This window comes from Corapipo altera, unplaced genomic scaffold (genome assembly GCF_003945725.1).
Source record: "Corapipo altera isolate COAL_440 unplaced genomic scaffold, ASM394572v1 22b, whole genome shotgun sequence".
Lineage (NCBI taxonomy): Eukaryota > Metazoa > Chordata > Aves > Passeriformes > Pipridae > Corapipo > Corapipo altera.
The window spans coordinates 19,057,888-19,074,434 of NW_020884876.1; the positions used below are offsets into that span (position 1 = coordinate 19,057,888).

General features: G+C 39.4%; 1 protein-coding gene across 6 annotated transcripts in view; it reads right to left on the minus strand.

The window, feature by feature from the left end:
- TMEM131L (transmembrane 131 like) overlaps positions 1-16,547 on the minus strand; it is a 77,474-nt gene that overhangs the window by 31,996 nt on the left and 28,931 nt on the right. For 5 of the 6 annotated variants that reach the window (XM_027635694.1, XM_027635696.1, XM_027635692.1 and 2 more), the window contains exons 4-9: positions 10,582-10,653; positions 9,532-9,655; positions 8,350-8,466; positions 6,300-6,410; positions 2,469-2,546; positions 662-815 (exon numbers count right to left, since the gene is read on the minus strand). In XM_027635694.1, the coding sequence (XP_027491495.1) occupies positions 662-815; positions 2,469-2,546; positions 6,300-6,410; positions 8,350-8,466; positions 9,532-9,655; positions 10,582-10,653 (656 nt within the window). Of the gene's footprint in view, positions 1-661; positions 816-1,104; positions 1,265-2,468; positions 2,547-6,299; positions 6,411-8,349; positions 8,467-9,531; positions 9,656-10,581; positions 10,654-16,547 lie in introns of those variants that run through there. The other variant, XM_027635697.1, reaches the window with a different exon arrangement.

Sequence of the window (16,547 nt, forward strand, 5' to 3'; positions counted from 1 at the left end):
AGTCTAAAAAAAAGCTATTCTAACAGACTGCAAAGCTCTATGATAATTCAAAATCCCCTGGATTTAGAGGATTTGCAGCATAAAGAAACTGCAAGGAGTTGATTGTTTTGCCTGTGGAATTCTAGTTTACAAGAAGAAATGACGCGGACATCTCTATTACTTCATTACCCTACTTTCCAAAACGGTCAATATTCCCAGTATTGTAAAAACCATTCTGCATTCACAGTCCCATTATGGTCAATTTAATTAACGGGAAATCAGAAATGCAGTTGTAGAAATCAAAGGACCACGTCATCTTTCCATACTACTTAAGCAGATGCATAAGCGTGGAGGATTGAAGAATGAAAACGGATATAAAAGATGAAACAGATAAAAGAAAGAAAAAAGATAAAAAACAGATACAAGAATGATAAAAGATGAAACAGATAAAGGAATGAAACATATAGTTTACAACTTTGCAACTGTTACCTTCATGAAGAGAACTGTGTTTAAGGTAACTCTACACAAATTCTCTGACAAGCTGTGTTTAACTGAACTGATTTGGCTTCCCTCACTCATGAAATTAAGTTGTAATTGAATTTTATTCAATTTAGCACACCAAATTACAATTTAAGTATAAAACCAAGCTGTATTACAATTAAGAGACATATTTAGGACTTACCTGAGGTCTTTGTTTTTTCCATTGCTACATAAACAACAAAAAGATTCTCCAGTAAGTATTGTCTGTGCTCCACAAAATCTTGCTGGGCATTTTCCACTCTTACTGTTAAGCTCATTTCTAGCAGCATTGGGTCATCAGACATAAAACAGCAACTCTGAAGTGAGATAAGAGATATGGGGGGTGTGTGATGGGGGATAGAACAGAAAAAATTCATTACAGTGAGGTATCTTGAGAAATTAATCAAAGGTATTATCTAATATACAAGGTTTCCAGCACCAAAATGCTGGCAAAACAGGAGTAATTAGGATCTCTGCTAAAATCTCAGAAGAAACCAAACACAGTGCAAGTACAGACAGCACAGCAAAAACAAAGACAAAAACAACTAAAAAGGACACCGAACCTTGAGAGAATGCAAATTCATAAACTGCCTCAGTCAGTCTCACCTCAGGGACTGCAAAACAGTTTCCTTTGTTAAATCCTCTGCCTTCAATAAAATGTGCCATAAACAGACTGATGCATGTGTCTTAATGGTAGGAAGACAGTTCATGTTCACTGGTCTGTTTATAGTTAATTTTTCCAAATCCTGTGTTTATTGTCTCCATTTCTCACTGAAGTAATTTTAAAAAAACAAACATACATGTACATTTCTTAATAGAAAACACTGTCGTCTGGCTAGAATACTTCAGATAAATACAAGTAGGATCTTATTTCTATCTGTAAAGAGTGGCTGCTGTTAACACAGTTGAGTCCTAGCAACTACAAAGACACAGACACCATTTCACACAAAAAATTAAAGCCAACAAAGCAAAACAAAACTAGACAATCAACAGTGAATAACATAAATTGGTTCTGCATCACACCACAAAGGTGGCTAAACCCAAGCTCCAATGCCCTACCAAGAGGACTAATTTGCTTAGGATGTGGAGGAGCAGAGAACTGGCACATGAAGTGCTCTCAGAAGTGCAGCAAAACACCTTCAGCTAATCTGAAGTGCAGCAAGGAGCCAGGAAGTGCCTGGGAATGGGATGCCAGCTCACCGCTCACACAGCATCAAAGAAAACCTTAGCTCTTGAAATGGCTGCCAGGAGCAGGAGAGGAGGCTGCCATGGAGACTGGAGCACAGGCATGGTTTTGGGAATCTCAGATCAAAGAGCAGGCAGCTGCACTCCATGCAACCTCAGTTGTTCAGGTGTACCTATGCACTATGCAATGCAAGAACCAAACATGAAGATGAACAGCATAGGACAGCTGCCACGTGCAATGTACAGAAATACAGCTACGGAGTCTGGGCCTCAGTGCTTTTGGAGGGGGCGTCTCTGCTAACATACTCGTCCCTCCTCATGGCCCAGGTCCACGGCCTCCTCCAGAGACCCCCAAGAACATGGACCAGCCAGCCCAGGCTTCAGCCCCTCAGTTCACTGACCACTTCTCACTGTGAACCAGACATTCGTGAGACATTTCTGGAGAAAAGAAATTACAGGGATCTAATCAGTTTTGTGCCCCATGTAAGTAGTACAACACTCACACATTAGAACACTTAGCCTGCTGGATTGGTATTGGTTTCGTTCTCTGGACGTTTATGGAGTGTTGGGTATCTTTTTTCATCTCCCTCTCTCATAAAGATTTTAGTGTGACATGTGTCACATTTATTTGGTATCCCAGGATACAGTTTTATAAAAGCACAATTCCCCTTTGAGACACTGAAAACTGCATTGTTGCTAAAACTTCTAGAGCTCTAGAAAGCATCCCTCTAAGCTTGGCTTAAAATAGAAGACCTAAATAGATACAAAATAATAATAAAACATACCTTAACTAACTGATATGTGTCATTAGGTAAACTGCATTCAAGGTGAACCCGTAAGAGAGTGGCATTCATAGTTTCTGCCTGTAAGAAAGAAAAGTGAAGAAAACATCAAGCACATTGCTTCAAATGATATCACATAAATCTGATTCATATATCATAAATTATAAAGATAACAGACTGCTTCCATGCATACATAACAGAGCAATGTAAGGAATTTTTTAAAATGAATGCGACTACTCTGTACAGTAGGCCATCAATCAGTCTCCAAATTTCAGGACTCTATCAGTATTTATTTACTTATCGAAGTATTATTACACATGATCATTCAATATTTCTAGAGCATCTGCATGAGAATTCTAATAAACTTTCATATGTCAAAAAACTGTATTCAACAGACCCTTTTTGTATGATATAAAAGCTTATTTCCTTGTTTTCTGTGTATTTTCTTTGTTGACTGGATACTGAAACACAGCTGCTAGGCCAAGAACATAATAATTCTTGGACATGGTCTGATACATAGGTTTCATGCCAAAATGGACAGACAGAAAATACTTGTTTCGTCTTTTTATTGATTGTGTTGCCTTTTTATTGACTGGAATGGGAAAAGAAAATAAAATAAAAGATGACATTGACTTTGCTACCTTGTAAAGCACTCATAAATCTAATGGGGTAACAGCACCAACAAAGCCAAGTATAGTTCATGAAAGCTATCTGGAAAATCTGCAGTGTCAAATTATTTGCAAAACTGCTCAGCCAGTAGGTCTTGATTCTAAATCAAATAAAAAATTACAAAAACAAACAAACAAAAACCAGAATCAGAATGACAGATCTATCAGTGCCTTAATTACAGCAAAATTTCCATCTAATTTTGAAACCGATGTGGAACCCCCGTCCTCTGTTTCTCTTGTGATACTGAACTAAATATCTCAATAGGTATATGCAGGTTAAAGTTTTTGGAGGTGTTGATGAAACTGACTTCTAAAGAATTATAATAATTTGATGCTGAAAAGGAAAACCAAAGAAACTTTTGAAAGTTTCTAGCACCCTATTTCGTACCTCCCTAGGTCAGGAAGAAGGGGGCAGACAGGGGGCACCTGAGCAGCGAAATTTACCACAAGTGTGGCATTTCACGGGGTCCAGTTTTATAAAAGCACTGGAAAAATGAAGCCAACACCTGCATTGCCTATTTAATAGGATTTCATACCAAAATGACTGAAGTTTCACACAAGAGGGCGATGTAACCCCTGCAAAGGTGGTTAGCAGTGACTCAAACCCTGTCCCCAGCAACTTGAACCCCTGCAACCTCCTTTCTTTTTTACAGATGCTTTTGTCCTCATCAAATTCTGAGAGCAGAAAAAAAACCCCATTTGATTCTAAAACATGCACCACTTCCTAACCTCTCACAGTCACAGCTGCTAGTGGAGTTTTAATAAGGTAATAAGGTTACAACTTTGAGGGTCACCTCAGATAAACCTTTAAGCTCAGACTTCCATTATGAGTGCTTCTTGAGAGAATACTACTGCTTCCATTGTCCTAAAAAACGATTTGTTAGTCCTTATTCAATGCCACTGTAGTTTAAAGTAGTTTAAGACCCCCATATCACCATCGAAAAAAAAAAATCAAGTACATTATATTTTTCCAGCCTTTGTTTTTCTTGACCTGGCATAGATCTAACATAGAAAGCTGCTAATGTAAAACATACAGAGGGGAAAAATGCTATTGGGGTATATTTGATGCTGATCTGTTTTCTATGAGAAATTTTTACTTATTTGTGAAGCTATCTTCAGAAAAGGAAATGGGTTTGCATTTCTCTAAGGCAGACAATAGACATGTAACTGTCATGCCCACTATCTTACAACACCAACAGGATGGTTCTGAGTTAACCCTAAAGAGAAGATAAAGCATCTGAGAAGAAAACACTGTCAGAAGCAGAGTTTCCAAGAAGATAAACCCAGGACCACGTCCACATCTCCCATCAGTGCAAGCACTCTGTTTACACTGTAAATATCACTGCTAATGCATCAGAGCAGAGAGCTGAGTTATGCAGCGAATGCTCGTACCAGACGCAAATTGAAAAGGAGTGTCACAGCAGGGAAAAGTTAAAGCGTTGCAAATCAGTACAACCTCTGCCACTTCATTACCTGGTGCCTCTACTCTGTATCAGGTACACAGGCACATACACTTGTATGTGCACACAACTCGGCACCCACAAATACTATAGGAACTGAATAGAGACAACTGATAGAAGTCACACAAATTAAATTCTTGCCAGTTTTGGTAAGTTCTCACGCTTAAATTTTAAAGAAACAGAGGCCTCTGTCAATAAAACCCTAAAAATCTGAACCATCCATCTGATTTGCAAGAAGCCCTACTTCTGACAGAGGTCTAGGATTCTTGCTGGGGGAGAGTACAGCAGGCAGTTACTTAGGAAATAATTCATCCATCAAGGAGATGTCAATCAGACATGGCTCTATAAAAGATTTCTGGATATATTCCTGCATCATTATCAGGACTGTAAAGTTCAAGCCACTTCCTAGAGTTTGGCTACAGTACCATTAAAAAACAACAAACACTGAACAAGTCTGCTCTTCCTCCTGTAGGTCAATCCTTCAAAGTTTCTGTCCTGGACAGTCACAGACCCTAAACTGGTATTTCCACTCTGAATGGTGTTAATAAGCTGTCCCTGCAAAAATGATTCAGCAGAGTTTCATCAGTGTTTTGCAGGCAGTTATCAGGATGGCACACCAAGAAACCTCTACTGTCCAACCACCTTCTTTCTCCACACCCAAGCACCATACTTCCACATGTTTGCTTCTCTGACCCTCTGCCCACCAGCCCAAAACACAGCTTAACTAGTGTTCGATTCCTGCCAGTACTTGCAGTATTTCCCAAGTCATCAGTTCACAAACTTCGAACTCCTCTGGGAAGTCAGCAAAGAGACGCCTGTGCCTCCTATGATAAGGTCCTCTACCCTGCATGTCACTCCTCCATTGACATTTACACCATTTTGAACATACTGAGGCAGTGATGTAGCTGCTGTTAGTGCCATCCAAATACTAAACAATGGCAAAATCCAGGCAATTAGAGCAAAGACTACACCTAGAAGCTGGATAAACAAAGATGACCTATATGGGCTCCACCATCTGTTATGGCTTAGTGCTAACTAGCCCCTGCTGAATGGCCACGTGGACATACCAAAACATTCAGTGTTGGACACAGCTCTTCTTTCCTCCCAACAAGTGAGCCAGGAGACCAGAAAACCTGGGATCCAGGACCACAGCCAGAGCACTCCAAGCAAGAGTAATTCCTCAATTACAGCACAGCACAGCAAAATTACACCCAGAGAACTGAGTCAATGCTTTCTCACAACTCATGTCCTGCAACAAGACTAGTGCCGGGTGGTATCATGCTGCAAAAGACAACCTCAAGCTTGTACTCCCCACAAATAAAGCATGGGATAATGCTTGTTACTCTACAGTAAGGAAAATGTCAAATGTTCCCCAGAACTTCACTACTCAGGGATTCAGACTGAACTGTAAAACAGCATGCCTACAACTTTCAGATACTACCTGAAAAAAACCCATTGAGCTAGTTTCATCAGCACAACTGAGAGAACAGCCCAGCACAGGAGCATGAACAAGAACAAGTGTAAATAGTTTAAATGTCAAAGACTGTCTCATAAAAGCAGCTGATCACAGAAACCAATTTCTCTCTTGCAGTCACTGGTACTCAGATTTTTTATTAATGTTCCTTGCATCCCAACAACCTGGCGTCAAAAATCTCCTATGGTTAAGCAGATTTAGGTTCCATCTCCACTCAAAATGTTTACTGTACCAGTGTGTGTGATGCCTGGACGTGTTGAATGTGTGGAAGCAGTAAGTAGGCATTTGCTAGCTGCACTTTAGGTTCTTCTGGAGAAGACATCAGAGTTCCTGTTCCAAAAACCTGGTGTTAAAAAAAAGTTGATTACATCAACATCTAGTATTTCACTTATAGCAGCAACTTACAAAATCATTTTGCTAATAATAACAATCTTCCCAAGAAAGAGATCAGTTTTTCACATTAGGTTCTTTCAAAAGACAATTTATTCACATAAAGTTCCAATGCAGAAAGTAACCATACACATAAATAGCACTTTAGAATCTTCACTCATTCAGGCACTATTACAAAGACACACACCAGCAGAGTATCAGGTTATCCCAAAAAGAAAGTACCTAAATTCTCCTGCTATTCTTCAGGCAATTACAATACATATATCGCCATCTACTTTAAAAACTGAGTAAAATAATTTCTGATCATTTTGGTTTTCAAAGTCTGCAATTTTCAGAACACTGTAAGATTTTTAAGTTGTATGGTTTTACTGCATTTATATTTTGCTCCACCAAGATTAGTTTATGAGAATGAGACACACGATAACTTGGGGGGGGGGGGGGGGAGCCAGGAGACATTGAGGAGGGGGGCATCACCAGAGGTTAAGAAAAATTACTTGTGGTTTTTCACATGTATGCAAAGATTTATTATTTTTTAATAGAAAAATCCCACATCTTTTTAATTAAGAGGATAATAAAATGCATTCTGTGTTCACTGAAGATCTCTGACTACAGATAGAAAATACCAGATGAGAGGGAATATGGCTTTTTTTTCATGGAGGTATTTACAAAGTATATTTTACTATAATGGTAACTCATCTCCATGTGGATGATTCTTCTGTACATACTCTTGTATAAATGCACTAGAGACATCAAACATTTCAAGACTTTGGGGCTCTCAAAAGCACTGTAACTGTGCATCAAACACTTGAGTTTGCCTGATTTTGAAACTCTTAAACCTAATGCAAGTTGAAATCAATGGCAGCTACTTCCTCTGTTTCAGGTCACTGGTGAAAATGTCCATGAAAACCAGTCTGCTGCTGATTTTTGCCTCAGCCTAAGAGGAAACAAACTGATTTTTAGGTGGCACTGACAGCTGCTTCCCTACAACTTGTTGAAAAGGCCCTGGTTGAGCTGACCGGGCAATAAATGCTCAGGAGTGAGCACAAGGAGAGGAGGGATGTCAAAAAAAAAAGGTCAATCACTTTATAATGCACTTTTTCCTCATCCTTAATGAAATGTTCCTGTCAAATGTGACATTTCCTCTAATAAATACTAGATAAATGTAAAGTTTGTATTACAAAACATGTATTTCAGATGAACTTACCTAAGCTTCAACTTAAGGAGCTTTGTTTTCCAGCACAGTATCAAAGTATGAAGATGAAATAGCTAAATGATTGATTAAAGCTCATCTTGTTTTATAAATCACTGAATTCAGAGTTAAAATTTTTCTTTAACAAATTAATAAAAGTCAAGAATTTGGAGTATATAATGTCCCTCATAAAATTTTTAAAAAGCCAAAGACCTGCTGGAGTTCGCTAGTAATTAGAAAATAGACAGCTTTAATGCACAACCATTACTTCTACTTTCATGTTTCAAGGGCCTAAATTTCTCAGCCTGTGCTACATCTCTAATGTGTTTACATAAAATCCTGCAGAGTAGCTGAAAAGCACCTAAAATATTTTCTAATGGGTTTTTCATAACAAATGCATTCCAGCACAGTGCAGTCTAGACTGCAGTAGTATATGAAACCAACTAGACAATGATCTTGTAGGTATGCACATACACTTCATTTTACAACCACAAGTAGCCCCACTAACAGTAACAATTTTAACCATCTACATGTACGTGATCAGGAGACTAGCATGAGCTGGTAAAAGAGATGTATTGTTGATATTACCCTACCTGATTTCTATCAGGAATTCAACAAATTTTGATAAGTCTCTAAAAATATGAAACTCACTTTATAAAACACAAGTAAATCCAAAACTCAAGCTAAAACCAAGACTGGTTACCTGACACGAAAGTACTCCATGAGATGAGGTATTTATAAATAATGAGCTTTCAATACTGCCTTCTTCTGCCGGCAGGAAGAGTACTCTGAAAGACACCTTTCCCATCGCTGGAATCACCTGCAGAGATCACAAAGAAGCTTGCTTGCTTGGTGCCAGTGATCACACACCCACCACTCAGTCACACGGCCCAGTGGATATTTCCACACATACACTCCTATCTGTAGATCTCACTAAGCAGAACTTCAGTGCTGAGAAGTTTCACCTGTCCACAACTCTCAACTCTCACTACAGAGAAGAACTGAGACCATGCAGTAGCTTGCCAAATAATGGCTGGAGTTTCTCAGCTAGCTCAGGCCTCATTGGTCAAGGCTTCTTTTTGTTAAGTTGTTAACCATGCATCACCAACAGCCTCTGCATGCACAAAAACACTTCCCCACATACAGATGGCTATTACAAAGTGAATCAATCCCCCTGTGATACACAGTCAAGTGAGTTAAAGCTGAACTTAGGCAACACCATTAGTAAACAGATAGTCTAACTGAAAGAACAATGACATTTATGTCTGCACAGTAATAACCACTCAGCCATAGTAAAAGCACAAATCAGATGAAAACCTAATAAAACCCATTTGTGCATCAGCAGAGGATGAAATCTGGGCTTCATCAAATTGAGATCACAGCAACTCATTTTTAACATGCATTATATTGTTATATGTTGTTTAAAAAAATCAGTTGAAATAATGGTCTTAGATTATAAAGGCAATTATGGTCATAATTGCAATATGAAATGCATAAAACATTTCACTGTAGGTTTTTCAGAAGAATATGCAAGACCATTCAAAAGACTGAAAATTCAAGGCTACAGAACGCCCACATGCCTGTGGATCACTGTATAATGCTGCTCAGAACAGAACGAGATTTAAACAGCCTCTCTAACACTAAAAAATTCTTCTCTTCTTCTGTTACTGTCAAACACATTTCCTACTGTAGGTTTTGGATGTCTCCTCCCATACCAGTCTAAGTAGAAGTGAGTAAAAAAAAACACTAGCAAAACAGAGAAAGAGTTGGAGGTCCTACAAAAAAGCACGAAGAGAAAACACAGAATGAAGAGCTTGTGCCAAAGGAAGCACGAAGGCTTGGCACTTGGCCACTACATAGTTTCCAAAAGTACATCAACACTCACCCGGCTATGAGCAGGAGACACATGAAACTGTCTAGTAGCTGTAAACACTGAATTGACTACAACATCTCTATCTCTACTAGGATTGTAGGCATGTAGCATTTTAGCTCTGGGTAACCCCAATAACCTAAAGTAGGGGGGAGAAAAAGATAAATATATTATTCACATTATAAGCACAGGCAATGCATGAAAAAAAGCAACAAATACAAACCACTCTAAAAGGTGTTCATCTGCAACAATTACCTAGTTGTAACTTATCTCTGGAAACATGTTGAACAAATTTTGCCTTTAGTGTACAAAGCAAATATGTAACACTGGGACATGAGAGGTGCACTTAGACAAAACTCATTGGAGTCACTGGGAGTTTTAAGGAAAAAATAACCCTTACAAAGCACAAAGTTTTGAATATAAAAGGTTTATATAACTAAGCCTTATTTTGTCAGCTAAAGCAATGATTCTCTTAAGGCTTTTGCTTAAGCTAGTACATCCTAAAACCCAACATCTCAGACATTCCTCCAGTACATCCTCTGAAACATTCCTTTAACTCACAAGGGGACTGCGTTTCTTTTTGGTTACCAACAGACCAAAAGCTGATTATCATTTAAGAATAATTTTTTTAAGTTTTCTTAAAAGAGACCTAAGAAAAAAATCTCATGTATTCCACCATTATAGTTTGCCCAAGACTTTCTGGATTTCATTTTTAGAAGTTAAAGGAAACAAGCTCTCTCTCCACTAGGAAGGCAATCTTTCAAAAAATTAACAACCAGCATGAAGTAATGATTTCACATCCATGCAGATTCCCCTGAAATATACCCAGAACACATTACAGTTCCCTACTACCTTTTCCTCCTTCTTAGAACTATGTTGATTTTAACTTACAAAGCAGTGCAAGGCAAGAAAAGCAGTTCCAACTCCATGGCAATTACTTACTACTTCTCTTTTTTTCAGAGGATGTATGATCTCAGCTAATGCTCTTTGCCCAAATGGAGTTCAGTAGAGCTGTTCCTCCACACTTCATTATTAACTAAAATAATAATAATATAAGATACTCACTGCATTCCAAAATGCAGAACTGATGGGTGAAAATGTAAGGCCTTCCCACTTGGAGGCATCTTTGTTGGGAAGCTGAAAAGAAGGGAAAAGAAGCACAATTAATATTTAGTGGGCATGATGCTACACTTTGCAGGGAAGGAATATACAGTACAGACTCTTAACTCTTTATGTTCTGAACACAGTATTTCCAAAACTTTTCATCCATTCCTCTCACTGCTGGAAGACTGACCTTTTAACAAAGGAAAGTGTATGCTAATCAAAGATGCAGTTTGAGAAGTATCTCATTATAGAGGTAGCGCTGGCTAGGACAACCTCCCTTCCTTGCACATACCTCCCTAGTCATAGTGATACACCTGTTTATGGGGCTGTGCAGTAAACTATGGAGGGAAAACAACTAAAAAGAGTCCTGGGGAATGAAAACTACATCAGCATGGAGCAGATCCCCAGTCTTGCTAATTCAACATCTGCGCAAGCACTATGTGTGCACATCTGAGAGACGCAGAGGTAGAGGAGTAAATACCAGCTTAGGCAAAGGCTGACATCAAAAGAAATGCTTGTGTAGCTGTGGCTTTAACGCAAAAGCCAACTTATTTCTTCTATGGAAAAAAGAGTAAGAAATACTGTCAAACACATACACCATCATCTTTCGTTTGCCCTAGGAAAATTCACAATAAAGTTTCCATCAGTTCTACCACATTTTTAGCTTATTTCAACATCAGTTGACACCCTATAATATAGAAATCCCAGGACATCTTCACCATTTTATCAATTAAAACTTGGCCTCTGCAAGTCCCAACAACCACAGTGGTAAAAAAAAAGCCCTGCACTTGTTCATTACATCTACAGACCCAGTGCTACAGTGTTAAAAACTTCCCAGAAGCAGCCTGCACATTGCCTAGGCAGAGCCAGTTTCATCTTTACTGGATGATGCTAATAAGCATTCTAGTAAGGATGAGTCTGGGAAGGGAGACGTGGACTATGGTCTCACTAGTCATCCTGCTGCTTTGCATAATGTGTGGTAGTACAGTTAATTGGTTCCAAATTTTAAAATGTAGTTCTGTAACATTACACCTATAATATATATTAGTGCATACACAATTCTGCTGCTATATTCCAAAGTAAAACAGAAACCATAATTTATTACCAGTCAGGAAAAATCATAATTTATTACTATGAAAGTCGACAGCTTCTATGAAAATACAGACTCATACAAGGGAGAAAATTCCCTTGCTGCTGTAGCAGGAGGAATGCAATATCCAGGTAGCATTCCTGAGGAGCTGCTACTGAGAGTCCCCTTCCAACCACCTTGTCTCTGCTGCAGTCAGCTCTTGTTCCATTCCTAGAAACACCGCAGCAATCAGCAACTCCTTCCCCTTCCAAAAATCAGCCTCAAGGACATACCCAGAAGGAAAGTCTGAGTACCATTGTAAACACACACAAATTAAAAGTACTACTATAGTAAAAGCCACAGACATTTGGGGAAGGCACATTTCTTAAAGCTCCTCAGATAATTTTCATATATGCACACACATATACAGCAGAATAAAAGTTAAGCCACCAATTTATGCACTACAGTACAATCTTGAACCTCACCACCACTTAATTTTCTAGCACCTTACAGGTTCTGCTAAAATACCTTTTCCCACCAGAAAAATCCTTGCTGAGAACAGCAAGAACCTGAGTGCCTCTCTTTGCCAATTCATGTAATTGGCAGAGGCTCTCCAAGACTTGCTAACCTTCCTTCTCGAGAGTTCTAGCAGCATCAACTCTTTTCCTCTCAACCCTCGCTCTCTGCAATAGGTACCAAATGCACCAACTGGGTGCAAAATCCAGCTGTGGGTGTAGGAAACTGCATTTCATTTGGTTTGGGTGAACACGGCCACGTTGTAGCACTAGGTCTCAAAAATGCACTGTATTATTGTTCAGCCAACCCTATACTAGTCAGAAAATGGCAAAAGCCTGTGAGATCAGCAGAAGGAAGATCCCAAGGCTGCCATCCACCCCTTCTGGAGAAGGGAGCCTGGACTTGGAATGGCTGAAGCTAAGCCTCAGCTAACAAATTCTGCAGGCTCTGAGCTGGTTCCTGAGCATGGAGATAATTTCGGAGCATCCCAGTACACCGCTTGCCCAGGAATGGTTCTGTGGTTATAAGACATCCAGCTTCTGCTCTGCACCCCACAAAAGCTGCTAAATTGCTTCAAGCCTCAGCCTGGCCCCAAAAGCAGAACAGCCACATTCCTATGGCAGTGTGCCTATCACTCAGCCGCTGTCCAGCTCCAGGGCATCTGCACTGCTTATCAGTGGTCCCAAAGCACTGCCAAAACATAACTTGAGAGCTGAGTTTCTTCAACAGCAGGACTAGTGGAAAGAGATCTACCACTGTTTTGGGTTGGGGGTTTTTCCCTCAAGGGAGAAGATGACAGGCTGGAATAGTGGGAACGGGCAGGGGAACATTCTGCTCATCACACTTGAAAGTCATCGCTATAGAGAGAAAGAGGCAGGCCCATCTACATCAGAAGTGCACTTCTCCAGTGTGTTACTGCAAGTCTCTTAAAGGCAGATGGAAGCTGGCAGAACACCATTCCACATCCCTGCGCTCCAAACACAATTCAGCACATTCAGTTCTCTGTGGGGGATCTGACATAGAAATAAACTAAGGCAACTTATTAAGACATTTAAATTTTGAAGTCAGTTTTTAACAAAAAAATTGGGTTTTTTTAAGGACCTCATTTCACCAACAGATTCATCTCAAGTTATGCCAAAAATTACTCTTTTGGCTACAGATGACATGACCAAAAAAGTACACAGATTGTTTCATGAGAATGTTACAGGCCTGGGAATGACACAAATATCTGCTTAAGAATGGAAGTCTTGAAACAACAAATGTGGAGAAACAGACCTCTTCCTAACAGAAAAAAACTGGTTTCCAACGACTCTTTCATTGCTATTAAAATCAGCTAACATTCCATTAAGCATGCCACTTCACAAAGCTGGACTCCATACTCCATGGCCTCTCTTTTTTTTGGCAGACCAGTTGAACAACATCTTCTGAATGACAGATTTTGATAGAGCACTTCAATTCCAACATTTCAGAGAACATTTTTAAGCACAAGTGAACTGGAGGGAAACAGGAGAAAGAAACAGAAGAGGGGAAGGAAATTTTTGGCAATTACTTTGAATACTCAGTGCTAATAGCCTTTTGTATCAAAAACCTCATTTAACTGGTGCTGTTATCACTTGCCAGTCCAACAATTCAATGCCTTTCCTCCTCTCCATCCACATAACATATTTAAAAATCTGACCCATCCATTTCCAGGGAAAAAAAAAAGAGTAAGAACAACTGAAACACTGAGCTGTGAGAGAGGGCACCACACGGTCACCTAGAGCACGAGGAAGATTTGGGGGAAGGTTCTGGTAGGGAAGGAGAGGATAAGCCCATGAGACCTGTGGCTCCAGCTCATCACTCCAATTCACAGAAAACACCCAGAAGACAGGGACAAATATTGAGTGTGCACACAACCCCCAGCACCAGGAACACCTGCTGGGGAGAAAAGTGGTTGTGGAGCAGAAAAAAAAGGGGTTGGAGAGGAAGGTGAGATGAGGAAGAGGGGTGACACCAGGGGAGAAAAGTAGGATGGAGGAATGCAAGCACCCTCAACCACCTGTGGAAGCAGAGAAACATGTAACTCCAGGGCAGCAATTTCAGAGGGTTTTGTTCTTGTTTTTTAAAAGGTACATGAGCTGTAAAATGTGAAGCCATCACGTTCCCTCCACTGAGAAGCTCCAGAGGTGCTTATCTGTAGGGAAAAGGGCAGCTGAGAACACGGAGAGGTTCCAGCCTTTTACAATGTTTCCTGCTCCAGGAAAGAACATTTTGGTGTCCTGTTGATGCGGGACTAACAAAAGGGGATGCTAATACAGGCATGCTGAGAGCACTGTGAAACATACCACTGAAATTGTTTGCCCTTGCTTCTTTCAGATCCTTCAAGGTGTTAAGTAAAAATAGATAAACAACCAGGTCAGTATGATTTTATGTATTCATTTACAATCCGAAACTCTAAAATTTTTATGCAATGTATATTACAAACATTTGTTTGAAGTAAGCAAAATCCTTTTATTTCCCCCAAAGTTCAACAGAAATAGGTCATCCTTCATAGCAGATTTATTCATGGTCAAAATCACAAGACAAATATTTCTCCTAAAAATCAAAAAAAAAGACCAAATCTATTCTGAATAAATTGCTAGGGTTTGCATTGGCATATTTTTGTTTTGTTTTTTTTTAATGAAACTTTAAAAATGAGTTAATTAATCTAATTATACACATAAAACACTCAATCTGCAGAATAAACTGCATTTGACCAGGAGTGAAGGACATTTCCTCAAAGCAAGTTGATCCAAATATTCTTTTTTCTTCTATTAGCTCCTTTAAGTCTTCCTTGTATCTTTATTTCTTCACTTTAATTGATTACTTTATATTATCTTAGCATGCATATTATCCGATGATTCATATAGCAGCGTCCGTAGTTGAGAATAATCATAATTGCTACTTGGTGCTCTCTCTTCTTCCTTCCTTTTCGCACCCTTTGTTCACAGCAGATGATGAAATAGTAAGCTGGGGGAAGGCATTTTATTGTCGAGTTTTTTGCTTTATGGCTGCAGGGTTTTCTTGGAAGCAGCAGGCAAAAAGGACTGAATTCTTAAACACACAAGAAGTCCTTTTTGAGCGAATCTGTTTAGGCAGTACTGTTTTATTTTTCAGTATATTGATAAAAGTAAAATGTGACTTATGCCGAGCATTTTGGCACTTCATACCACCAGTGTAGCAATGTTAATGAACCCACAAGATGAGGTTTTGAGATACAAAAGTGTGCACGTATTGTACAGGAAAGCACAATTCTTTTATGTAAATTGAAACAGAATAGGAAATTTAAACCCCCTGATTTAAAGACTAATTTTAGATTCATTCCTCTAGACTACACCTGATAAAAAAAAGCAGAACAGAACACGTACAGAAACAACCAAATCCAAATACTTTTAATCACTCTGATTACAGTTGATGAAAAGAAATTATTTTGACAAATGAAAACATGTAATTAAGAGGAAATTGACATAAAACAGAAAAAGCAGCTGAACCAAAGTCTTCTGCAGAACCGATGCAAAGTTTTGTTTATCCCATGCCTAGTCCCTCTCTTCTCTCAACCTTCCCTCTACCAAAGGCAGTAAAAGAACCAAGCAGTATTAGGAAGGTTAAACTGTAGCTCCTAAAAGACGTACAGTAGCTTTGAAAGAGATTATGAAATTGTTTGGAAATACAAAATTAAAACTTCAGTTTACCATCAAGGCAACTCTGCCAAAAACAGAAAAAGAATAGTTTCAAATTGTGATTTTTTTTGTAACCAAATTTATCTTCCTTCCTAGAGGCAGAAAGAGTTCTCAGAAACCAGAAACTATTTCAGCTTGCAACAACCCTACAGACCTCATGGGCAAGCTATACATGGTGTGTCCCTGTAGGGCCCTGGCACTTGGGAGAAGTGCAGTCATGCTTGTCACCTCAGCTCGAGAGACCTGCAGGACTTCTCCTGCTCCCCCATACCGACCTGTGACAACACATGAACCACTCAGTCCTTCTAGATTTTTTTTATTTTTTAAAGAAAAAGAATGACCAGCAGGCAAAAGAACACAAATATGAATTTCAAACACTGAAAAACTAGAAGGAAAAAAGCATCCTTATTTTTAGCACTGCATTGTTTAGGGAAGAGGGGGAGGACTGACTCACTGCTTCTGAATGCTTGGGATTCACAACCCATTGTGAGGAATTCTCTTACATGCTTTACCAGAGAGCTGTGCTGCTTCTGGAAGAAATTCTTTACTGTGAGGGTGGTGAGGCACTGGAACAGGTTGCCCACAGATGTCGTGGATGCCCCATCCCTGGAAGTGCTCACGGCCAAGCTGGTCGGAAGCTCTGA